We start from the raw sequence: 26376 nt of genomic DNA on the forward strand, positions 1-26376 counted from the left end.
TATCATTTGAATATTTTAGTCAGAAATAGATTTGTTATCAATTACACCAAATGAGATTGCGATGCGTGAAAAATATGATTTCGCAACCCGTCTCCCAACTCAAGTCACACCTAATCTCTCCAATTATCAGTAGTGTTAGGTAAATGTTCAGCACAGTGACTCCACTGGAAGGAGATTCAGTCCACAGTTCACACTCTCTCATCACCTGCCACAGAGAGACCCGGATTGATCCACATTAATGGGCCATCTTCCACCAACCCCACCCAACTCACACAAGTGGTTCGATGCTTTGACTCACTGTTATATCTAAGGGAGATTTGAGTTCAAGTTTTAAGTCTTGTGAAGGTCCGTTACTGGATGGGATGCAGAAACTTCCCAATTTGGTTCCGCTCCAGATCAGGAACAGGATTGAAGGCCGATTGAGATCTTGACTGAAAGGAATGGTGGCACTTTCTTGTAGCCTGGCGATGCTCTCGCTAACTGTACATACAGTGAACGCAGCACCAAGCACTGCAGCACAACAGCCTGTGCCCGCGTCAGAACACAGCACCACAAGCACACGCACAATTGGACCACGAGGCATGTTGATGTCAGGTACGTGTAGATTCAGGAAAGTGAGAAGCATTCCAGCTTGTGTTTCTCTCTCACCGTGTCCATCTCAGTTTTTGTCTAGATCTCCTCACTCTCCGCCCAGTATGTTTATAAAGGGTCATTCGGAAGTGAGAGAGGAAACACACACACGCGCGCGCTCGATGATCGCTGGTGTGAGTAGGGCTGGTGTGAAGAGTTAGTGTGAGGGAGTTCCAGTGTGAAGATTTCCGTGTGAGAGATCTCGGTGTGAATATTGCCAGTGTGAAGATCACTGTGTGAAGTGTTTCAGCGGGAGGAGCTCTGGTGGGAGGAGCTCAGTCTATCGCCAAATGGTCCATATCCCCCGGCTGCCCCACTTCCTGACCCTGAACAACATCAAGTAAAACTCGCTCTCCCAATCTCTCTGCAGCACCAATCACCAAGGGTCAGCGTAGAAACCTCATACCCTCACACCCTTTCTCCCTTTGTTCGTTCTCCATTTGTCAAACAGACAGGAGAGTGAGTCCTGGTCCACCTAGGAGTCAGTTAATATGGCAGCTATGATGTCTATCAGGTTGTCCAGACCCCACAGATAGCCGTCCTCCCGGTTCCCTTCCTGCCACGGAGTCCTGTGGTTCAGAGTCTGTCCGCTCGGTACTTTCGTGGTTTTGCCAAAATCTATCAACCAAACCTTTGCCTTCTCGTTTTTGTCGTGTATGAAGAGTAAGGAGCTTCCAATGACCTGCGTAAGAGAACTCAGTCAAACCAGGGCCAAGGAGACAGAGTCGCTATCAATTCAATTGAGAAGTTAATGGGACAGATAGTGCAAAGGTTCACAGAGGACATTGAATAGAACCATAGAATCTTACAGCAGTCACAGAGCTTCCAACTAGTCGCACTCCCCCGCTCTTACCCCCACAGCCGTGCAAATTTTTCCTTATCAAGGAATTCCCTTTTGAAAGCTATTATTGAATCTGCTCCCCCCTCACCCTTTTAGGCAGTGCATTCCAGACCGTAACAATTCTCTGGCTAAAAAAATTTCTCCCAGAGAAATCTCCTCTCCCCTCTCCCCTCTGTTTTTTTTGTCAATTATCTTAAATACGGGTACTCTGGTTACCTGACTTTAATTTTTTTTAGAGTGTGTCAGACACCGGCTGATCACGGCGACGGGTTTCCGCACGTGTCAGACTGCAGAAACAAAGTGATTTCACTGGCTACCAGCATGGGGGAGACAGACTGTTCCCACAGGGTCTGCTGCTCACGGTTTCTCACCTCGTGCCTTCTGAAGAATTCCGACGATTCCAAAACTTGCCGGATTTTCTGCAGCCTGACCAGGTAGTTTTTCTAAGAGTAAAATAAAGCAGATGAGTTAAAACCTACCTCAATAATAATAATTTCGAATAATCCTTGCATTTGATATGGCACCTTATCAGTTGAAAGGACGTTTCAAAGAGCTTTAAGACTGACTTTCAACTTAACTTTTTTCTTAAATGTTTAATTAAAATTTTTAAAAAAAAAATAACAATGGGAATGAATGCAAGACTGTGTGAGTTTTCTCCACTGACCCAGGCTCCTCAGTTTCAACTTTTAAGCAATTAAACTGTGCTGAACTCGTGATGTCAGACAGTTGTGGGGCTGAGGGTAGAGAAGAACCTTACTGTACATCAACAACAACTTGCATTTATATAGCGCCCTCCAAGCAGGGTAACATCTTGGAGTGGGTTAACCGTGGCGGAGTCTGACACCGAGCCGGAGGGTGAGGTGGGAGGAGGAGATGATCCCATAAGCACGGTCGAAGAGGAAGGTCTTCAGTCGTGAGGGGCAAGGTGGAGGGATTGAGGGAGAGAGTTCCAAAGCTTCGGGGCGTAGTGGCTGAAAGCACGGCCACCGATGGTGGAGCGGAGGGGACGAGGGACGAGCAGGAGACCGGAGCCAGCCGAGCGGAGGCGGCGGGTGGTGGAGGTGGGAGAAAGCAGGCCCAAGAGGTAGGGAGGTGCCAGTGGGGGTGAAGGGATTTGTAGGCATTTGTATGAAACAGGTGTCACATTCCGAGCCACGATTCCCGTGGCACATTTACCAGGATATTCTTGTTGTTCTCGACAAAGTCTTGAAAGACCTGAAGAATCTGCTCCTTTGTTTTGGTCCGTTTGAAGTTGGTGCTGCAATTCCCATCACTCCTCTGTAAAACAGGAGCACATCAGCTCAGTCACTGCCCAGCGGAGCAGCCAGCCAGTGGGGGAAAGTGGCAGCATAGGAATCCCTTAGCGTCGTGGTTAATCAATGTTTCCATGAAACACTTTTGATGCATCAACATTACAGCAGCCGTTTCGATATCATACATAATAATCCTTGTATGTTAATGCAACGATTACTACACAGACAAGGCGCAGACAAGCAGCCGTTTACAGAGCCAATGCCCCCAGAGGGTCCCAAGTGACTCAGTAGATTAACTCAGACCTGCGATATGTTGTAGTTGTGGTTCGTTGCCACGAGATGGCAGAGTGCTTCCAAAGTGCTAAACGTACACCCTGGGAATTCAGCAAACTCCTGATAACTCGACCTTGCCTTAACTTGGCACTGCCTCTTAAGTCATCATGCTGTCAATGTCCCGGCTGCAATTATTTATGCATTTATACATATGCCTAACTCACCACTGCTGGTAACTCGTCACTGAGCCCTATTCCCTTGGAGCAACGAGTTATCAGGATTTTATTGTATAGATTGCAGAAACAGGCTGGTAATATAATAATAATAATCATAATCCTTGCATTTGATATAGCGCTTTTCACGTCGGGAGGACGTCCCAAAGCACTTCACAGAACACACTGTAAAGTGAATTGACTGTATATTTGTGGGCAAACGCGGCAGTCAATTGCGCACAGCAATGTCCCACAAACAGTCTTAGATTGAAAATGACCAATTTATTATTGTTTTGGTTTTGGAGGGATTATTATTAGGCTCTGTGTGGAGTAAGGAAACTTGCCCAAGGTTTCGCCCTCTGCCTGGAATTGAACTCAGGTCTCTCGCTTGCAAAGCGAGTGCTCTAACCACTGAGCTACAGGACTCCACCAGATAATAATAATCCTAGAATTTGATATAATGCCTTAACACGTCTTTGTGACATCTCAAAGCCTGTCACAAGAATATACTGTAAAGTGAAGTGACTGTATATTTGAGGGCGAAACGCACATAGAGAGATGTACCCGGCAGTACCATATACAGGGCAGTACACGCAGATACCGAGAGAATGTGCCCACTTAAAAAAATCTAAATCAGCAGTTAGCTGTGATGTGTGATCCAGTTAATAGCAGAGTAAGCAACATTGGGACTGTCTGACTCAGCCCATAGGGGAGATTATGCATAATAATAATAATAATAATAATTCTTGCAATTTGATATCGTGCCATATTACATCGTTGAGAAACCTCAAAGCTCTTCAAAGGATTTTTACTGTAAAGCACAGTGACTGTATTTTTATGATAGCTAATCTGCTCATAGCAGTCCGAATGGTCTGTAGATCTGTGTTCGGAATCACTGGCTGTGCCACTGTTACACTGATAGCATCAGGCTTGTACAGTGAAATCATGGAGTCAGACCTTGATGCCTTCGATGCGAAAGCCGAGTGTGACTGTGGAGCTCAGTGTCTCTCTCCACTGCATGTAGCGAGCTTTGACCACGGCCTGCTGTGTGTGCTCCTGTGGCGTGGGAGCCAACGGGTCCACCTCCACCATCTTCTGGTACATGTCCGTCCGCAGCCTGGGCTTCTCGTGGGCTTTCATCAACTCCTCCTCAAGGTACGTCCTGCTCAGCAAAGGGAGAGACACAAGAGGTGAGGAACGGGCTGGTCTCTGGTCTGGAGAAGCTCACTGTACCAAACTACAGAGCCACCCACCACCCCTCCACTCCATGCCACTACACACCCACTCCAAACCACATCACCTCACCACAGTACACACTATGCCACCCCCACCTCACACCGTGTGTGAACTTATCAAGATTGCTGATCACTTGATGGCATCCACAAAACTCACTGACCACTGCCTCGCCCCTCAGGCACCCACGCATTTATCACATCTAGGCTCGACTGCGCCAACTCCCTGCTTGTCGGCCTTCCCAACTCTTCCCTCCACAAGCTTCAGATCATCCAGAACTCTGCAGCTCCCTCACCAGGCTCCTTGACCCTATCACCCCCGCCCTCGACCGGCTGCAGTTAAAATCTCTCAGAACGTGTTGCTGGTAACAAGAATAATAATAAGCCGGGGCAAAGGTAGATCGTCATCTATCCAAAGAATCACCCAATTCCCCACAATGTATCTCCCTCTGAAGCACACCCTCCGTGGATGGGTTTACTTGACAGATAGCTGTTTGACAGCCTGCAGTAACTGATGGGAATGGATTGGAGTGAGAGAAGAGCAGGGAGCAGCTCAGCAAAGCTGAGCAGAGTTACTGATGATGGGTTTGAAGGGAGCAAATCAGTCAGAGTCGACACCACATTACAGTTTCATAAATGCCGTGACAAGAAAATTCTCAGACGAGAAAAAAACTGCGAGCTGCCCTGTTATCTCTGTCTTGCAATGCCTTTCAACAACAACAACAAAATTACATTTGTATAGCGCCTTTCACGTCGGGAGGATGTCCTGAGACTGTGTCACCCTACAGGGAGCTACATGTATGAAAATCAAAGGTTAACACATAACAATCCTTGCATTTGATATAGTACAGAATCACGTCATTGAGACGTCTCAAAACGCTTCACAGAATATATTGTAAAGTGGATTAACTGCATATTTTGTGGATGAAACAGAGTAGCCAATTCCACACAGCAGTGTCCCACAAACAGACGTGGATTGAATGACCACTTTTTTTTTGTTTGTTTTGTTTTTTTGGAGAGATAATTACCCCCAGAAAGTGAACAGCCAATCGAATAACAACCAGGTTCCTAATTACTTTCAGGCTCTTTGGGAAGCTACCCTACGTGAGGGTGGGGTGGGGGGGTGCTGTATCAATGCACGCTGTTGTTTTTTGCTAGGTAAACAGCTGTCAGGAGTAAGAAAACACGGCCAAGGTTTTGACCCGTCGGGGAATCGAATCCGGGGCCTCTCACGTGCGAAGCAAACGTGCTAACCGCTACACAGCGGGACTCTGTAACACACCGTGTCAACACAGATCGTCTCCCGTAACGGGGGGAAGGTTCTGGGGAGCAATTTCGAGTTCAATGTGTAAACAGCCTCGACCAGATAGCTGTGGTTTGAGACGTGCTTCAGGGGAAACACAGGCTGAGGTGATAAAGATCTGCTCGCTGTCAGCTCGCACTCGCTCTTGCTTGTGGCCTGGCCTCTCCGAGAGATAAACAACGGGGAGATGAGCGCGGGCACAGCACACGGCCTTACCACACGCTGAAGGAAGCCTCTGCTAACTGTGGACCTCACTCATCACCGAGACACTCCATCACCCAGTGCAACTCAACAACAATAAACAACAACAACAACTTGCATTTATGTAGCATCCTTCACACGGGGTAGCGTCCCGGAGCTATTTACAATATAGTCCGACCCCGTGGCGGGGGCGGGGAAACACAAAGCACTCCCTCCCTCCCTCACCCAACTCACTAACTCACCCGACTCACTCACCACACCCACCCAATCACTCACTCACCCCACTCACCCCACCCACCTACCTACCCCACCCACCCACCCACTCACTCACTCACCACGACTGTTTGTGGGACACTGCTGCGCGCAATTGGCTGCCACGTTTCGCCCCATAAAAAATACACAGTCAATTCACTTTACAGTATAGTCTCTGAAGCCCTGTGAATTGTCTCGAAGACGTGATAAGGCACTATATTAAATGTAAGGATTATTATTATTGGGAAGAAGAGAGGGATGGCAAAGAGATGAATCACGGCAGTGAAGAATAAGAACGATTGAGACAGAGAGGGAGCTAAGCATTATTATTATTACTCACTCAATCACTTACTGAGACCCTTGCAATCCCACAGTTGAGTTTGTCGGAACCACTATTGGTTCCCATTACTGATCTGTCCACTCCCTCGGCCCTTCAGCTTTCAGCCTCTCTGCCCCCCACCCTTTAGAACTCAATCTCAAAGTCCCTTCACCTTGCTCCCTCTCTTGCCTCCTTCAAGGCCCGTCTCAAGACCCTCCTCTTCAAACCGGGCCTTCGGTCATCCTCCTATCCCGACCCTCCCTACCCTCCACCCGTCCTGATCCCAACCCCCCAGTTCAGGTCCAAATCATGACTGTCCAGCACCTTGGGATGTCCTCCCAATGTGAAAGGCGCTGTACACATGTAATTTATTGCTGTTGTTAAAACACATGAAGACAGACAGCGAGACGTACCTTCTGCCCATTTTACAGTCCATGACACAGGGCTCATCGAACTCTGCCAGCAAATCATCCAGCTGGATGTAGCGTTCTTCATCCCGCTCGATCATTCCGTGGTACCTGGGCACGAAGGCTCCCAGCGAGTCCGTCACCAACTGCTCAAAGCACAGTCTCTCAATCTCACTGTATTTCTTCAGGATCCTCCCGGAATCACCTGCTTTAAATCCCCCTGTGACAGAAAATCACATGTTTAATTTATATTTCATACACATGGGCGACGGGGGGGGGGGGGGGGAAGGTCACAGGCAGTGTGTGAAGTTGGGGAGCCAGTGGAGCCAGGTAAGGATGGGGGGTGATGGGCTCACGGAGCCTGGTGTGGGAGGAGTGTGGAGTTAGAACGATCTGGAGCTTGTGGAGTTGGGAAGACTGGTGAGGGTGGCGTTGGAGATGTCCAGTCTCAACAGCAACAATAAATTTCATTTACACAGAGTCTTTCACATCCCAAGGAGCTGGACAATCAAGGATTTGGACCCGAGCTGGGGTTGGGATAGGAGGGGTGGAGGGCACAGAGGGTAGGGGTAGGAGGGTGCAGTCAAAGAGGCGGGTCTTGAGACGGCAAGGGAAGAAATGAGATGGAGGGGGCTCCAGGATGGAGTTCCAGAGGGTGGAGACAGAGAGGCTGAAGACCCGACTGACGATGGTGGGATGGGCCGGGCGGGGGACATGGAGCAGGCCGGAGCTTGCTGAGTAGTGGGAGCAGACAGGTCTATATTGAGTCAGCAGGTCACAGAGGTAGGGAGGAGCAAGACCGTGGAGGGCTTTAAAGGCGAGGACGAGGATTTTGCACTCTATCCACTGAGGGATGGGAAGCCAGTGCAGCCAGGCGAGGATAGGGGTGAAAAGATCACAGAGCTTAGTGTGGGAGAGGACACGAGCTGCAGAGTTCTGAATAATCTGCAGGTTGTGGAGGGAAGAGTGTGGAAGTCTTGGGGAGGTGCCAGAGTCAGAAATGAAGCTGGGCGTGGGGGTCACATACCTTGGTGACCTGCCAGCTGAATCCATGAATAGCGTTTCTTAAACGAGACAACGAAGGGCGAGCAATGAACAATGGTCTTGACCTTCCTCCAGGGTTTGTTCTGTAAGGACACGATAACACAGTGAAAGCCTGGCCCCGGTCTCAGAGAACAGCACCATTCCGCTCTTCTGGTCAATCCCACCGGCCACACTCTGGGAACTTTAGCAAAGGTGAGCGTATCACAGGGATGCCTTCAATCCAAATGTCACCATCCAGATCAAAGTTGAGTATTTCGGATGAGACGTTAAGCTGAGGTCCCGCCTGCCTGCTTAGAATGGGCATTGAAGACCCCTCTCTCCCGGTGTCCTGGCCAACAATCCCACGAATAAAATGGGTCGCTCACTCCGCGGTCGTTTGTGGGACACCGCTGCCTGCAACTTGTCTGCTGCGTTTCGCCCACAAAATACACAGTCGTTCCGCTTGACAGAAAATCCTGTGAAGCGCTTCGAGACGCATGACAAGACGCGACATCAAATGCGAGGATTATAAGGATTATTATTATTATTATTATGATAAAACGGATTGTGAAGCAGGAAATTGTTACGGGAAAGGGTATGAGAGTAGGGGTTTGGTTTGTAAGCTCCTATTGGTTATTGTGGATGGTGGGAGGGGAAGGGGGGGGGGCGTGAGGGGTCGGACCTGCCAGGGTATCTGCAGCCTGTGGTAATGAACGGGGCCCACACGCTGATAGAAGGGTACACTGTGATACATGCAAATGAGCCCTGCTCTTGCCTGTTCGTTCGAGCAGAAGGCCCGCATTTTGTTTTTCTGCTGTCACTTCCTCCAGACATCTCACATGCAAATGTGTGGTGGCCTCATCACAACCCTCCATAAATATTCCTCACACAAAACAGGAACCCGCTGTCATCAGCCCTTCCGTACCAAACAGACAAATACGTTTGGGAACTTGGAATCACACAGTTCTAAGCTGACACTCCATCGCAGAGGGTGTTGCATTGTCGGAGACGCCATCCTCTGGATGAGACATTAAAACCAGGCCCCGTCTGTTAGTTAAAAGAACCCAGGACGCTATTCGAAAAGAGAAATTAAGTTTCTCTCTCCTGGTGTCCTGGCCAACGATCCGGCCAATAAAGTTGGTCACTCACTCCGGGTTCTTTGTGAGACTTTAATAATAATAATCCTTGCATTTAATATAGCGACTTATCACGTCGTTGAGAGGTCACAAAGTGTTTCACAGAATGGATTGTCAAATGGATTTACTGTGTATTTTGTGGGCAAAACGTTACACCCTCAACACCCTGTGATAAACAGAAATTGGTGAACAAGCCCTCACTGTCTGACAGAGGTACTGATAATGTTGCAGTATTTTTACTGTGCAGCACTGGGGGGAAGAGGTGGTGGGGGTTGGGGATGGTGCTGCATTGTTACAGAGGTGTCGTCCTTTACGTGAAATGTTAAACCGAGGTCCTTTCTGTCCGTTCAGATCCTGAAACACTATTTGGAAAGAGAAACGTGTTTCTCTCTCCCGGTGTCATTCACCCGACGGCTATTTGTGGGACGTTGCTGTGTGCAAATTACAAAATACACAAAATGCTTTGAGACGAACCCTCCCGATGTGAAAGGCACAACATTAAAGGTGAGAAGCCATGGTTTCAAATCTCATCCGAAGGACGGCACCTCTGACCACGCAAGACATTGCAACTGGAGTGTAATCCTAGACCATGCGAGCTCAAAGTCCCGACTTGGGCTTTGAACCCCACAAGATTGGCACAGAGCTGAGAGACCTGCTGACCCTGAGAGATCATAGAATCATAGAATCGTACCGCACAAAAAGAGGCCATTCGGCCCATCGAGTTTGTGCCGGTTCTTTGAATAGAGCAATTAATGTCAATCCCACACCCCAGCCCTTTCCCCATAACCCTGCAGACCCGTCCTCCTCAAATACCCGTCCACCGCGTTTTTAAAAGTTGTTATCGAATCGGCCTCCACCACCCTTTCAGGCAATGTGTTCCAGATTCGAACAACTCGCTGCGTGAAAAAAAAAATTCTCACCTCCCCTCTGCTTCTTTTAGAGACTATTTTGAATCTGTGACCTTGAGTCACCGACACACACACACCAGTGGAAACAGTTTTTCTCTTTCTAACCTATCAAATCCCCTCATAATTTTGAAGACCTCGATTAGGTCTCCTCGTAACCTTCTCTGCTCCAATGAGAATAATCCCAGCCTCACTAGCCTTTCCTCATAATCAAGATCCCTCATTCCTGGTACCATCCTCTTAAATCTCCTCCGCACCCAATCCAATGCCTTAACATCCTTCCTATAGTGTGGTGCCCAGAACTGGGCGAAGTATTCTAACTGAGGCCTAACCAGTGTTTTATATAGGTTAATCATAACCTCCTGACTCTTGTACTATTTATAAACCCTAGTATCCCATTTGCCCTTTTTACAGCTTTATCTACCTGTCCTGCCACCTTCAAGGATTCATTTACCTGCACCCCCAGGCCTCACTGTTTTTTTACCCCCCACCCCCCTTTAGATTGTATTACCAGCCTACATTGCCTCCCCTCATTCTTTCTACCAAAATGCATTACCTTGTATTTCTCCACATTGAAACTCATCTGCCATGTGTCTGCCCATTTTACCATTCTGTCTATGTCTTCCTGCAGTTGGCTACTATCCTTCTCACTGTTTACTATGGTGGAGATCAGAGAAAAACAGGTGGCTGCACCCACCCCAACTCAACCCAACCCCGACCAACTATTTATAAAATAATTTTAATAAAAAGATTAGTGAAAGAAACACCCTCATGGCCAGCGGAGAAAAGTACAAAGTATTGCATTAAAAATCACAGTTCCTTTATTTACAGCTCCCCACCCCACTCCAGTTCCCACCCCCACCCTAACTCCAAGTTACCCTGAGACCTTTAACTCCTTTCCTGATCAAACCAGTTACAAACAGAAATGTCAGTTTGCAGTGTGAAGGTGCTGTGGTTTTTGTGGGAAACCTGTAAAGGTTCCGCTCAGAAGTGATACTGACTTTTGTCATCCTCTGTTATTAACGGCATGTTCACCAGCACACAGCAGCTGCCACACATACAGAGCGGCAGCAAGACTGGCATCTTTAAATAATTCAGCCCCACAGCTTTCAACTCCGAAATGGCAACTTTAATGCTTTTTTAAAAAAAAAATCCACCACCTCTTTTTATTTTTGTCAACTGGGCGCCTGATAATATGCAAATACTACGCAACACCATGCTTAAGAGTCTCCAAATCATGCAGAGTCGCACCTATGTATGTGACCTGCATAGGGAACAATCCTTGCATTTGATATTGTGCCTTGTCACCCCTTCAAGACGTCTCAAAGCGATACACAGAATATACTGTAAAGTGAATTGGTTGTATATTTTGTGGGCATCTGTATATTTTGTGGGTGAAATTTCCCTGAGTCTGGAATAATAAACAGTAATAATAATCCTCACGTCATTGAGACACCTCAAAGCATTCCATATGATTTACTCCAGTGTCTGTGTATTTTGCAGGTGAATGTAGCAGCCAATTTGCGCACAGCAAGATCAATACCCCGACCCCCAACCTTCTGATTCAGAGGTGAGAGCCAGGCTGACACCTGATCGTAGACAGTGCAAAGTACTTCATAGGAAATTCCTGTGATTTGTGTCATGTGGTTCGTCTCACCTACACCTCGAACTTAACCTCTGGGACTCCCTCATTCTACTCCTCCGTCTTGCTATTTCTATCGCTATTGGGCTTTAACTCCCGCCTTTAGTCGTCTATCTGGTTCCTCTTGAAAGCTAATATAGCCTGCAGAGCATTCCACATCATAACAACATAACTGTGTTAAAAAAAAACTTTGTTAATTTGCTAAATATCTTACATCAAGCAACCAAAAGGAATGTCCTCAAAGCTGGACACAGACAGAGCCCAGCACTCAACACTGTAGATGTAGATGAGAACCTATCAGTCATAATACTAAAGACTCAAATACTAATCCGCACATACACTGCGAGTCTGATACTAAAAGCGCGTGCAGCCAGTAAATATATATCCCGGCACTCAATAATGTACATGAGCTCTGCGGCCCTGCCTGTCAGCAATGTAACACTAATCAACATACCAGCACTGAGATCCAATCCGCCACAGCTCAGCAACACACAAAGAGAAACCTCAGACTCAAACAGGCAGTTCAGTTCCACCCTCACAACAACAACAATAACGACTTGAATTTATATAGCGCCCTCCACGCCGGACGACGTCTCAGGGCGCTTTGCAGTAACGGATCCCGAGACCGAGCCGGTGGGGGGGGGGGGAAGGTGACCAAAGGCGCGGTCGAAAAGAAAGGTCTTCAGCAGGGACCTGAAAACGGGAAGGGAGGGAGCGAGGCGAAGGGAGTGAATGTACACTCACAAGCCAATGGAGTGAACGCAAATTTATCTGGTTAAGACTACAGCAGTTATCGCACCGCACACTAATTCTGGAATGTATTAGACGCAGGTTGTGAGAGCCGCGGCTTGGCTCTTGCCAACCTGCGTCTAATACATTCCAGAATTAGGTAAGCAGGATGCATCCCTGGAGGGAGAGAGCGCGCAGTCCATTGCAACAATCTACCTCTGGGATTTCCATGTGTAGGTGGGAGGCGTGGGATTCTCAGTTCGGTTTGGATACTCTTAAGCAGGTGATGGGTTTCCTCATGTATCAGACGGCCGCTGACCAGAAAAAAAGGGAAGTTCTGGTCTGCTCCAGCCTGAGAGCAGCTCTGCTTTTCCAGTGAATATCACTGAATTCCACATTTTCAACATTGCATTAATCATTGACAGCATCTTGTACATCACCACTCAGGCCCACCACACACTGCAGGGCACAGATGCCAACCGTGTTTTTTAAAGGAATTTCTTTATGAAAGTGGCTGAATTGATTTGCGTTTCCTAATGTTTTATCACCGTGAGCCATCTCTATTCATTGGCAAATTGTTTGCTGTTCGGTGAAGTGATTGCTTTTTGTGGGTAAACATGGCAGCAATTTATACCAGTCAATGTCCTATAAACACCAAGAGGTTAATGAGGGGCAGGAAACTGGGAGAAACTCCCTTCTCTTTCCGAAATGTGTCATGGGATCTTTAATACACACACACACACACATATATAATATATATAATAAACCTTGCACTTGATATAGTGCCTAATCACGTTGTTGAGACGTCTCAAAGCGCTTCACAGAATATGTTGTAAAGTGGAGTGACTGTAAATTTTGTGGGCGAAACGTGGCGGCCAGTTGTACGCAGCAGTGTCCCAAAAACAGTCGTGGATTCAGTGACCGTCCACCTAAACAGGCAGAACAGGACCTCGGTTTAACGTCTCACCCAAAGGATGGCACCTCTGACAACGCAGCACCGCACTGTGAGCTCAAAGTCCTGACGTGGGGCTTGAACCCATACAAGCAGCTGCACCTGCCGAGCTGAAGATATAATCCAACACACTTGTGAACAGCAATGACCCTGGTTCCCTTGAAAATCATTCGCTTTTATGGGACAAAGCATTCATAAACACCGCCAAAAGAATTTTTTTTTCAAAATCGAGTGAGGATAAAAACAAGAAATGAGGGTTTGTTCCTCACCATTTGTCCACATGAGCCGGGAGAAGGCAAGCGGGAGCGTGTGGAGAGAGACGCAGACTGGATGTGAAGCTGCGCTCCTCAGACCGAGGACTGAGCGGATGGTGTACAGGCTTGTCACTGCACCAGATTACACTGCACCAAGCCCTGCACCCCCGACACCACAGGGAGGGTGCAAAGCTTTGCACAGGATGCAGGCCAGCAAGGAAACATTTTGCAAAAGTCACCCACTGCGGAAGTTGTGGAGTCCCATAGCCATAGGGGTTAGCTAGAGGACCCGGGTTCGATTCCCCGCCGGGGGAAACCTTAGGCTTCACAGGATATACTGTAAAGTGGATTGACTTGCGTATTTTATGGGCGAAAAGCGACAGCCAGTTGCACACAGCAGCAACCCACAAACAGCCATGGATTGAGCAACCCAATTTTTTGGGGGAGTGGGATTATTACCCCCGGACGCCAATTGACTAACAAATGGGTTCCTACTTATTGCTAGGTAAACAGAGGCGTGTGGAGTAAGAAAACTTGCCTCAGGTTTCGCCTGCCTGGGAATCGAACCCGGGTTCTCTCGCTTGCCAGGCGAGCCAGCTAACCACAAAGTGCTATTCCCGTATTGCTTCGTTCCAAAGTAAATGTAAATGTAACGAACAGTCTCACATACAGGGACTCTGACGACATTGCGCTGACTCTCCCACACCGGGCTTTTTGTGCTGTTTGTTTTTAAAAAGACTTTTGACGCGAAATTGCACCAACCAGTTCTTTTGCAGCCACTAAAGCGTTAAAGTTCCAGCCACCGACGGACAATCTCTCGTGCCTCCACAGTCACATGGAATTAACGCTGAGCTGGACAAGCTTCCTGGTGGAGCAGAGGTCACAAATAGAGAGTCCCGGATGTGGGTTCCCCGGCTCTGCACACGTTGTGCTTTGACTTGTTTTTACAGAACCTTATCACACTGAAATGCCTAAAGGAGGGCCACAGTAATTACTGTCAAGTATATGGTCGCTATATATAGCAATGTCTCACGCACATCCCAGAAACGCGTGACCGATTTAATCTTGGGGATCGATGGCCAGGACACCAGGACAGGGAACCTCCCTTCTCTTATCGAATTGTGACGTGGGATCCTTAACGTCCACCAGATGGGAGCCTCGGTTTAACCTCTCATCCGAAAACCGGCATCTCCGACGATGCAACACCCCCACCACAACACTGTCACGTTAGACACTGAGATCAGCAGCAGCAACATCCTCATATTTCAAGTCCTTTTCCAGCCCACTGTGTTCAATATCTGTCAGTCATACTTAATGAAATACCCGTAGGGTGGCCGGTGTCCTGGCCAACAAATCCTGCGGTCACTAATCTGTACCTGGGGATTGTCAGTATTTAGGATGACCTCGCTGAGCTGCACTGTCACGTGCAGGAAGCCACACGCAGGATGTAGATCACATCTCTGTGTACTGGGCTAAGATGTTCCAATGTGATACACCAAGCAGCAGTATGGTCAATTGTCTTATAATAGGGTCACCTCCTCCGTATCCCCGCTCAGCATCATCCTCCACCACCGTTAAGTGCTCCGAGACACTGTCCTGCGTGAAGGGTGCTACATAAATGCAAGTTGTTGTTGTAGACTGTACTTCCCACCTCCCTCTCCGCGGCAGTGTATAATAACAGTGGTGGGCTTGAGAGTAGAAGGGAACCTTAATTTAACTGTAACAACAACTTGCATTTGTATAGCGCCCTTCACATTGGGTAGGATCTCGCAGCGCTCAGCTGTGGCGGAGCCTGACACCAAGCCAGGGGGAGGCAGGGAGGAGGTGACCGGAAGCACAGTCAAAGAGAAAGGTCCTCAGTCGTGATATAAAAGAGGGGAAGTAGGGAGCAAGGCGGAGGAGTTAAGGGAGAGAGTTCCAAAGCTTTCGGGCGTAGGGGCTGAAAGCAAGGCCGTCGATGGTGGAGTGGAGGGGACGAGGGACAAGCAGGAGGCTGGAGTCCCAACGTAAAGTGCTGTGACGTAGTTGTTAGTGTGCTCGCCTCGCAAGCGAGAGGGCCCGGGTTCGATTCCCAGGCAGAGTTAAACTTTAGGCGAGTTTCCTTACTCCACACGCCTTTGTTTACTTAGCAGTAAGTAAGAACCCGGTTGTAAGTCGATTGATGGATCGCTTTCTGGGGTTAATAATCCCTCCCAAAAATTTTTAATTATTTGATCACGCAAACCATGATCGTTTGTGGGGCGCTCCAGTGCACAATTGGCTGCCATGTTTTATCCACAATATATACAGTCAATTTACTTTACAGTATATCCTGTATATCAAGACTCTTTGAGACGTCTCGACAACGTAGTAAGGCTCCATATCAAATGCGAGGACTATTATTTTTATTATAGATTTGGGTTCTGAACGTAGGAGTGGCAAGGCACTGCGCGTGGGAAAACGAGAATTTTCCATCCAAAAAGCATGAGCTCACTCGGGAGGTATGCTTTGCTGGGAGTGGTTGACGGACAGATCGAGGGCATGCTGTTTGAAGAGCGTTTCCCTGTTCTGCAGCACCCAGTCTGTCCTCCGCAAGCCTCCCTCTATGTTACTCCATGGCAAATGCCATTAGTCAAACAATGACAGGCCTGTGGGAAAGGTCACTACACGCCTGTACTCAGGCACACACTCCCATCTCCTTCCAAAATGCATTTTTTAATCCCGCTTTAACATGTCGAAATATCTCACAAAGAGCCTTACAATAATTATCGTCATGTGTGGTCATGCTTCAGAACACTGCGTTCACCGCGAGGAGACATTCGTAAGGTTGAAATGAACAAATTCACTGGATTTAATAATAATAATAAATCCTTGCATTTGATAAAGTGCTTTATCACAGGGGAACGACATCTCAAAAGATTTTCTGTGAAATGGAGTGACTGTATTTATAGAGAAAAGCAGCAGCCAGTTACTCACAATGTCCCACAAATAGCCGTCAGAGTAGATAGAGAGAAACTGTTTCCTCTGCCAGGTGGGTCGGTAACCAGAGGGCACAGATTTAAAGATAATTGACAATAGAACCAGAGTGGAGACGTGGAGAATTTTTTTTACTCAGTAGAGAATGGTTGAAATGGTGGTGGGAGTAGATTCATATAGTAGCTTTCAAAAGGGAATTGGATAGGTACTTAAAAACAAAACTTTTGCAGGGCTATGGGTTAAGAGCAGGGAAGCGCGACTAGTTGGTGTCTCTTTCAAAGACCCGGCAAGATGGGCCGAATGGCCTCCTTCTGTCTTTAAGATTCTATGATTCTATGAAACGAGTGACCAATTTTTTTGAGGGGGTTTGTGGGCCAGGACACCGGGAGACAGAAACTCCATTCTCTTTTTGAATAGTGCCATGGGATCTTTTAACATCCACTTGAACAGGCAGACGGGACCTCAGTTTAATGTCTCACCCGAAGGATGGCACCTCTGACAATGCAAACCCCCACCCCCCACAGCGTTGCACTGGAGGGTTCAGTCTAGACTGTGAATTCAACTCCCGACATAGGGCTTGATCCCACAACCTTCTGACTCAGAGGCGAGCAAACTACCACTGAGTTAGACCAGTCTCAACTGTCTTGAAAGCAAATGAAATGGACACAGGAATGAGTGGCATATTAAGGGCAGTGAGCAGGCAGGAGCATCGCTGTTTGCAGGAAACCATCTCTTGCGAGATTGTGCTTATCAGTAATGGGAACATGGTGTGCAGTGGATTAGGGACCTGACCACAAGCTGGAGAACACTCAGTACTGAACCATCATCAACTCTCCCAGCAATGCCATGTCATCCCAGTTTCCAGTGAACTGTCTGTGACTCCAAACATGGCAGTGTTGATGGGGATGAGTGCGAGTCAGGACAGGGGGAGTGCTGATGGGAGTGAGTGTGAGTCAGGACCGAGGAGTGCTGATGGGAGTGAGTGTGAGGCAGGACAGGGGAGTGCTGATGGGAGTGAGTGTGAGGCAGGACAGGGGAGTGCTGATGGGAGTGAGTGTGAATTCACACAGGGCAGTGATTATGGGAATGGTGAACATTTTTACCACATTGTGTGGTCTGTGTTGAAACGAACGAAGGCACTGCACACAAGTAATTACTGACACAGTCTGGTAATTTGTATTTGTTGGTGAGCACGACTGCCAATTTGCGTTTGGGAATGTCCTGCGCACAGCCATGAAGCGAGCAACCAATTTGTATCCAGAGGATCGCTGGTGGGAGCACGGCATTGTCAGAGGTGCCGTCCTTCAGATGAGGCGTTAAACCAAGGTTCCCGTCTGGCTGCTCAGGTTGATGTTAAAGATCCCACGGCACTATTCAAAAAGAGAAGCGAGTTTCTCTCTCCGCCCGGTGTCCCGGCCAACAATTTCCCAAATAAAACTGATCACTCACTCCATGGCTGTTTGTGGGACGTTACTGAGTCCAAATTGACTGCCACGTTTGCCTAGAAATTGGACAGTCACTTTGCTTTACAGTAAATAATAATAAATAGTCCTTGTATTTGATATAGCGCTTTATCACATCTTCGAGACTTCTCAAAACGCTTCACACAATATTACTGTAAAGCGAGGCTACTGCTCTAACCACTAAGCTACAGGACTCTATTTTGACAGTTTGATCTTATAGACGCTGAGTTTTAAGCAAGGATATGTTATTGTTATACGACTTAAAGGCTGTAACTCTGGGTCAGAAAATGCACCAGGAAGTAATTAAAGGAACAGTGCCGACAAACGGGGGAAAGGAGGTGGTCGATAGTGAGGAATTTCAAATAAAATTAGTCACTCACATCATGGCTGTTCGTGGGGCATTGCTGTGCACAAATTGGTTTGCTTGTGCTGTTAAGACGACTGAAATTAGTGACCTGAGATGGGTAAAGAACTAAGGAGAGACCCCTTCCAACCTCAGCTCAGTGACTGAGCCTCCCAGGAAGGAAGATAGATCTGGTTTTACTAGGGAAAGACTAAGCAGAGAGAATCACCCGAGGTTGTATCCTGCACCTCTATATCTTGTACACATTCCTTGGCAATAAAATGGAATTTAAACCGAGGCGAGACACTGTGTACTTTTTTCCATTGCTGATCTTTGCCAAAGTTTCCTGTAAATCACTAGGTTACGTCAGCAATACACAAGCCAAGTCTTACTGCTCATAGCACCCGAGGGCACACCCACCCCAAGGATTCCAGGGTAGGTCTCATCATGGTCCTTAGCCACACAGGAGAGATTATGCAGGGCAATGTGCAGAACTATACAACATACATTTGTATTTAGGTCGTTCCAAATCGCTGGTATGTCAGCATGGCTCAATTGGTAGAGCTCTCACCTCTGAGTAACGCGATTGTGGGTTCAAGCCCCACTTCGGGACCAGTAACTCACACAGTCTGGGCTGACACTCAACTCATTAATCCGAGGTCCTGTCTTCCTGCTCAGTTGGATGTTAAAGATGTTAAAAAAATAATAAATTGGTCATTTCAATCCACTGCTGTGCACAGTTGACTGCCGTATTTTGCCCACAAATATACAGTCAATTTACTTTACGGTCTATTCTGTGAAGCGCTTTGAGATGTCGAGAAGACGTGAAAAGAGCAATATCAAATGCAAGGATTATTATTACTATTATTATTTAAAAAGAGAGTTTTTCTCTCCTGGTGTCCTGACCAATAATCTCTCAAATAAAATTTGGCCACTCACTCCATGGCTGTTTGTGGGATATTGCTGTGTGCAACTGGCTGCTGCGTTTTACCCACAAAATACACCGTCACTCCACTTTACAGTAAATCCTGCGAAGCACTTTGAGACATCCCAACAACGCGATAAGGCTCTGAATTGAATGCCAAGATTATTATTATTTTTGTTTGCCTGCAAAATGCAGTAAATTTATGATAATTCCTGTGAAGTCTTTTGAGATATCTTGACGAGGTGATAAAGCACCACATCAAATGCAAGTGCTATCTAAACGTTCTGGAACACTACCCTGTGTGAGGGAGCTATATAAATGCAAGCTGTTGTTGTTGTTTGTTGGACGGAGTTGAAACCCCTCCGGGAGGAGACAGGGAGAAAGGAGTGAGTGAGTGGGAGGATCAAGCGAAAGGAATAGAGAGTTTCAAGGTTGCAGATCCCACACGGATATGGACGTGACTCAGGACTTAGGTGGGTGGGGAGCACCTGATTCTTAAACCAATCCTATTTACTTTGAGATTAAATTGAGCCTTGGGAGGAACTTGTAAATGTCACACCTCCTTCTGTACACACAGCTGAATGTTTCCCTTTAGAATAATAATAATCCTTGCATTTGATACAGCACCTTATCACGTCGTTGAGACGTCTCAAAACGCTTCACAGAATATACTGTAAAGACTGGGTGTATTTTGTGGGCGAAACGCAGCAGCCAATTGGGCACAACAATGTCCCTCAAGGAGTCATGGATCGAGTGACCCAATTTTTTTTGAGGGGATCATTACCCCAGAAAAACATTCCACCAATCGACTAACAACCAAGTTCCTACTTACTGCTAGGTAAACAGAAGTGTACGGCGTTGCCTAAGGTTTCATTCCACCTGGCAATTGAATCCGGGTCCTCTCACCTGCGAAGCGAGCAAGCTAATAACTACGCTCACACAGAAATCTACATTAGCAGTAGCACAAGACAACAGGATTTAACAGATGCACTCTAGTAATAAATAGTAACCATTGCATTTAATATCACACCCTATCATGTTGCTAAGACGTCAAAGGGCTACACAAGAATTACTGTGAAGTGAGTACACTGTGTATTTTGTGGGCAAACACAGCAACCAGATTGCGCTCAGCAATGTCCCACAAACAGACATGACGTGAGTAACTAATTTTATTTGGGGGATTATTGATACCACGAGAAACTCTTGTCTGCTTTCGATCAGTGCCACGGGTTCTTTAAAGTCCACCTGAGTATGCAGACAGGACCACCGTTTAACTGAAGGACGGCACCTCCAGCAATGCAACACCCCCTGGAGTGTCAGCCTAGAGAATATGGGTTGCAAGGCCCGACAACGTGGGTTTCTTGAACCCACAACCTTCTGACCGAGCGAGAGTGCTACCAGCCGAGCCAGGCTGACACACTGATGAAGCTTTGCTCCTGAAATATTGCCCTTGGTTTGTCTTTCAGACGTTCTGGGTGACTGCACTTCTGGTCTCGAGCTCCTCAGCAGCTAAGAACTAAAACTCTGCTCCTGCATGATACCCAAGCCTGACAGCTGTGTGCGGCCACGGGCAGCCAGGCATGCTAGCCAGCAAGAGGGCTGCGACTGCCATGGGTGAAAACAGGAGGCAGGCACCAGAGATGCCACGCGGCCCGCTTACGTTAACCAGATACCTTCAGGAACAAACCGCTCTTCCTTGAAAGCCTACACCCATTCCACAACATCTGAGCCAGCTGCTAAATTCATACACTGCGTCCCTGGCACGTCTGCTATCACCCTCTCTTCTACCGAGTTCTCTCTTTCGTTTGCTCAGCCAGGTGTTGGACACAGGCGGAAACCCATCGCCGCACTTAAGAGCTTCCAAACCAAACTGAGAATTCCACGCATCCCACCTACACGTGGAAATCCCAGAGATAAGCTGTTGGAATGGAATGCGCTCTCTCTCTCTGGTGTTCTGGCCAACAATCCCAATATGGGGCTTGAACCCACAACCTTCTGACTCTTAAGGCGAGAGTGCTACCATTGGGCCAAGCTGACGCACAAGATTTGTGGCCTTGTGCTCCCCTCAGGGACTCTATGAATAAACCGGCTGCACTTTCAGATTGTCAGGTGTTATATTGTCCTAACGGGTAGAAACTTGCCAGACTGTGTTCTCAATGGCAAGCTATGCGGTTATAGCTGGTCAGACTCCAGCAGTCACCCCAACTCTGGGGTCCCCAAGCCTTGGCTCTTGCCAACCTGCGCCTAATACTTTCCGGAATTAGGTAAACGGGATGCGTTCCTCCAGGGAGAGAGGGTGCATTCCATTCCATCAATTTGTCCATGGGATTTCTACGTGTAGGAGGAATGCGTGGAACTCTGTTTGGTTTGCAAACTCTTTAAATATGGTGATGGATTTGCACATGATAAAAATGTTGACTGTCACAAAGTAAACTTCAAATGGGATTTCCCCTTTGTTGTTGCTCATTGTAAAGGTCACTGCAGCAAAATCCCTCCTTCCCCCCACACACACACAAAGTATGACTAAAGTATGATTGCGAAAGGGCAAGACATTTCTGGGCCACATTTCAATTCAGAGACTCGTAACAAAAGTCAAACCTGTTGAGACTGGTAGCTATGAACACCCGTAGATTCCATCACTTCAGTCGAGAGAGGGGGGGGTTATACACAGCTCGCTTCCACCCGCAATCACTGTATAATAATACCTCTAAACTGTAGTGACTGTGCATTTGTATGCAGTCAATTCACTTTACAGTATATTCTGTGAAACGCTTTGAGACGTCTCGAAGGCGTGATAAGGCGCTATAACAAATGCAAAGCATTATTATTATCATTTTGTAAACAAGTGCAGCAGACAATTTGCACACAGCGACGTCCCACAAAAAGCCATGAAGCGAGTCACCAATTTTATCTGGGGGACTGTTGACCGGGACACAGGGAGAGAGAAACTCCGGTCTCTTTTCGAATAGCGTCGTGCGATCTCTAACGTCCACCTGGATAGGCAGACGGGACCTCGGTGTAATGTCTCATCATTAGGGGATTTCTACATTCGCCGTGAATCAGGACAGTCGCACATTAAGTAAGTACACAGCAGTAACCTGCCAGTTGAATGGAGATTGATTGGTGACCGGAGAGAAAACTGAGATCTATCAACGAGATAACAATAATATTTGTATTTGATACAGCGCTTTATCACTTCAAAACACCTCCAAGTGCTTCCCAGCTTTTCTCTGAACAGTGTAGTGACTGTTGGTACCCGGCCGGCATGCAGTTTGATGGGCGATTTGCCCACAAAAGTCACGCAGTCAGATCCATTCGCTCGGGCGAGATGCTGGTGGGCAGTCAGTATGAATTAGGTCCTTCAGTTTAGGGGAAGCTGTGAAAGGAATCATTCATCTGGGGACGTAAAAGTTAGCCTTGTGTGTCAGCCTGGCTCGGTGGATAGCACTCTCACCTCGGAGTTAGAAGGTCGTGGATTCAAGTCCCACGTTGGGACCTACAACCCATAGAGTCCAGGCTGACACTGTAATGCCATACTGGGGTATGCTTCACTGGACAGTTTGGAGGCATTTTGATGTGATAATGCGCTGTATTGTATCCTTCAGATGAGACGTTAAACTGAGGTCCCAGCTGTACTCATTCAAGTGGACGTGAAAGATCCCTTGACCCGATTCCAAAAGACAAGGGGGTTTCTCTGTGCCTGTTTCCTGGCCGGCAATAATAACAATAATTATCACGTCCTCTGGACATCTCAAAGCGCTTCACAGAATATACTGTGAATTGATTGTATATTTTGTGGGCGAAACGGGGCAGCCAATTGCGCACAGCAGTGTCCGACAAACAGTCGTGGATTGAGTGACCCAATTTGTTATTAATCCCCCACAAACAAAATTGGTCACGGCTGTTTGTTGGACGTCACTGTGCTCAAACTGGCTACTGGGTTGGCCCACGGGACAAACGGTCACTACACTTTACTGTGAATCCTATGATGCTCTTTTAGACATCTTGACGACATGAAAGGCGCAAGACCAAACGTGAGGATTATTATTATTATAAATGGGTGGGTGTTTACTCACTGCTCTGTTTTACACAAACCAATTCTGGGTCTTTCTACTTTCAGTAACAATACAGTACCCTGGTGATAACATGTGGCATAAAATCCCCCCCAACCTTACAACAGGACACGATCCACAGTAAATACTCCCGCAATCGAGGATTATCTTGTACCCCGACCGACGACACATCATAACAAACCTTGTTAAGCGCTCCGAGACTCTACCTGAGGGAAGGGCGCTATATAAATGCAAGTTGTTATGTTACAATGGGATCGAGTGGACTCACATTTGGTAGAGTTTATTTAATCAAAATACTTCTCGCAAGGAGATGCTTAATAATCCTTGCATTTGATACAGCGTCTTTCATGTCAGGAGGACGCCTCGAAGCGCTTTATACAATTGACTAAAGAGCAGTAATTGCAGGTGAGCGCAGCAGCCAATTTACGCACAGGAACGTCCCACAAACTGAAGTGAGTGACCAAATTTAACCGGGGACAGTTGGCCAGGGCCTGAGAGGAACTCAATTTGAATAGTCCCCCGGGGGTCCTCGTTGCTTACCAACAAGACAGGACCTCAAGTTAACGTTTCACCTAAAGTACAGCACCTTGACGCCGCTGTGCCCCAAATCCCAGTGTGCACAATGCACAAAATACACAGTCACCGCACTTTACAGTAAATCCCGCGCACCGTCTCGACAACAGCAAAAGGCGCCGTATCAAATATAAGGATTATTACTATTATTGCTGTCCCTACCTTGGCCACTGGAGCCCTCGGCACTCACCAGATTAGTGTCCTCTTGATACTGCCCCTTGCCGTGGTCATCCGTGTCGCTCAGCAGGTCATCCTCAGACTCCTCGAAGAGCGAGGAGCCGGTGGAGGAGAGCGAAGAGCTGGAAAGCTTGCGGGACAACCCGATCAGGTCGCTGGGGTCAACCTCCAGCTCCAGACCGTTCTCAGTCTTGCCCTCCTCGGAGGTGATGGTCAGCCGCGGGACCAGGTGGCCGGTGGGGTGGTCAGGGTGGGGGCCGGGCACCCTGGGCTCCCTGCCAGCCCTCTCCAGGGCGGTGCCCACCACCCTGCCAGGGTCTCTCTCCTCCTGTATGGGGTGGTGATGGGCAGCACTGGGGGCAGAGGCGAGGAGCTGGACCTGAGGGCTGCGTCTGCGGGTCGCCCTGGAGGGCAGATCGTTCAGGGAGTAGGATTTGCGGTGGAGCATAGTGCTGGGGGGGGGGGTGTGGGGGGGTGGGGGGGTGTGGGGAGGGGGTGCACACACACGGGGGGGATCTCCTCTCCTCTCCTCTCTGGTCTCTCTCTCTCTCTCTCTCTCTGTGTGTGTGTCTGTGCAGCTCCGAGAGCCCAATTCACCCCCTTCGCTTCTCTGTGATGCGGAAGTTGCAGTGTGTTGAGTGCGGATCTGCTCACTCCGTCTCTCTCTCTCTCTCTCTCTCACTCACTCACTCACTCACTCACTCACACAGTCACTCACTCACTCACTCACTCACTCCTCATTCACACAGTCACTCACTCACACACTCACTCACACACTCACTCCTCATTCACACAGTCACTCACTCACTCACACAGTCACTCACTCACACAGTCACTCACTCACACAGTCACTCACTCACACACTCACTCACACACTCACTCACTCCTCATTCACACAGTCACTCACTCACTCACACAGTCACTCACTCACTCACACAGTCACTCATTCACACACTCACTCACTCACTCCTCATTCACAGTCACTCACACCCCTCACTCACTCACTCACTCACTCACACAGTCACACACTCCTCACTCACTCACACACACTCCTCACTCAGTCACACACTCCTCATTCACTCACACTCCTCACTAACTCACACACTCACTCATTCACACACTCTTCATTCACTCACTCACACTCCTCTCACTCACACACAGTCACACACTGCTCACTCACTCACACACACTCCTTACTCACTCACAGTCACACATACTCCTCATTCACTCACTCACACTCCGCACTCACTCACACTCCGCACTCACTCACACAGTCACACACTCATCACTCACACACACTCCTCACTCACACAGTCACATACTCCTCACTCACACACACTCCTCACTCACTCATTCACACACACTCCTCATTCACTCACACACACTCCTCACTCACTCATTCACACACACTCCTCATTCACTCACACCACACTCACTCACTCACAGTCACACACTCCTCACTCACACACACTCCTCACTCACTCACACAGTCACACATACTCCTCATTCACTCACACACACTCCTCACTCACTCAGTCACACACCTCACTCACACACTCCTCACTCACTCACACAGTCACACACTCCTCTCACACACACTCCTCACTCACACACTCGCTCACTCACAGTCACACACTCCTCACTCACACACACTCCTCACTCACACACTCATTCATTCACACACTCCTCATTCACTCACTCACACACGTACCTCACTCACACACTCACTCACACACACACACTCTTCACTCACTCACATACCTCACTCACTCGCACCTCATTCACTCACACCTCACTCCTCACTCACTCAATCACTTACACACTCACTCACACACACCTCACTCACACTCACTCACACACACTCCTCACTCACTCAATCACTCACACACTCACTCAATCACCCACTCCTCATTCACTCACACCTCATTCAGACACATACCTCACTCACTCACACAGTCACACATACTCCTCATTCACTCACTCACACACATACCTCACTCACACAGTCACACACACTCCTCACTTACTCACACAGTCACACACTCCTCACTCACACTCCTCACTCACTCAATCACTCACACACTCACTCAATCACACACACTCCTCATTCACTCACACACATACCTCACTCAATCACTCACGCAATCACTCACACACTCACTCAATCACCCACACTCCTCATTCACTCACTCACACCTCATTCAGACACACACCTCACTCACACGCACACTCACTCACACACACACCCCTCACTCACTCACACACACCACACACACACTCCTCACTCACTCAATCACTCACAC

General features: G+C 47.9%; 1 protein-coding gene across 1 annotated transcript; it reads right to left on the minus strand.

Annotated features, from left to right (window-relative positions):
• itpka (inositol-trisphosphate 3-kinase A) lies at nucleotides 1-24527 on the minus strand. Its single transcript, XM_042338247.1, has 7 exons — nucleotides 24087-24527; nucleotides 7951-8050; nucleotides 6930-7143; nucleotides 4167-4371; nucleotides 2648-2749; nucleotides 1843-1914; nucleotides 1-1312 (listed from the first exon to the last, which is right to left on the minus strand). The coding sequence occupies exons 1-7, from the start codon at nucleotides 24519-24521 to the stop codon at nucleotides 1106-1108; spliced, it is 1335 nt and encodes a 444-aa protein (XP_042194181.1). The 5' UTR covers nucleotides 24522-24527; the 3' UTR covers nucleotides 1-1105.
• Between the last annotated feature and the right edge of the window lie 1849 nt (nucleotides 24528-26376).

The sequence above is a fragment of the Callorhinchus milii genome, unplaced genomic scaffold (assembly GCF_018977255.1).
Source record: "Callorhinchus milii isolate IMCB2004 unplaced genomic scaffold, IMCB_Cmil_1.0 Scaffold9, whole genome shotgun sequence".
Classification (NCBI taxonomy): domain Eukaryota; kingdom Metazoa; phylum Chordata; class Chondrichthyes; order Chimaeriformes; family Callorhinchidae; genus Callorhinchus; species Callorhinchus milii.

Excerpts from the sequence above, each read along its gene's own strand:
- itpka (XM_042338247.1), bottom strand. The coding sequence starts at position 24,521 with ATGCTCCACCGCAAATCCTACTCCCTGAACGATCTGCCCTCCAGGGCG. Across the intron at positions 8,051-24,086 it reads ATCAAGAGGACACTAATCTG|AACAAACCCTGGAGGAAGGT; the intron begins GTGAGTGCCGAG and ends GTGTCCTTACAG. Across the intron at positions 2,750-4,166 it reads TTCGCATCGAAGGCATCAAG|AGGAGTGATGGGAATTGCAG; the intron begins GTCTGACTCCAT and ends CCTGTTTTACAG.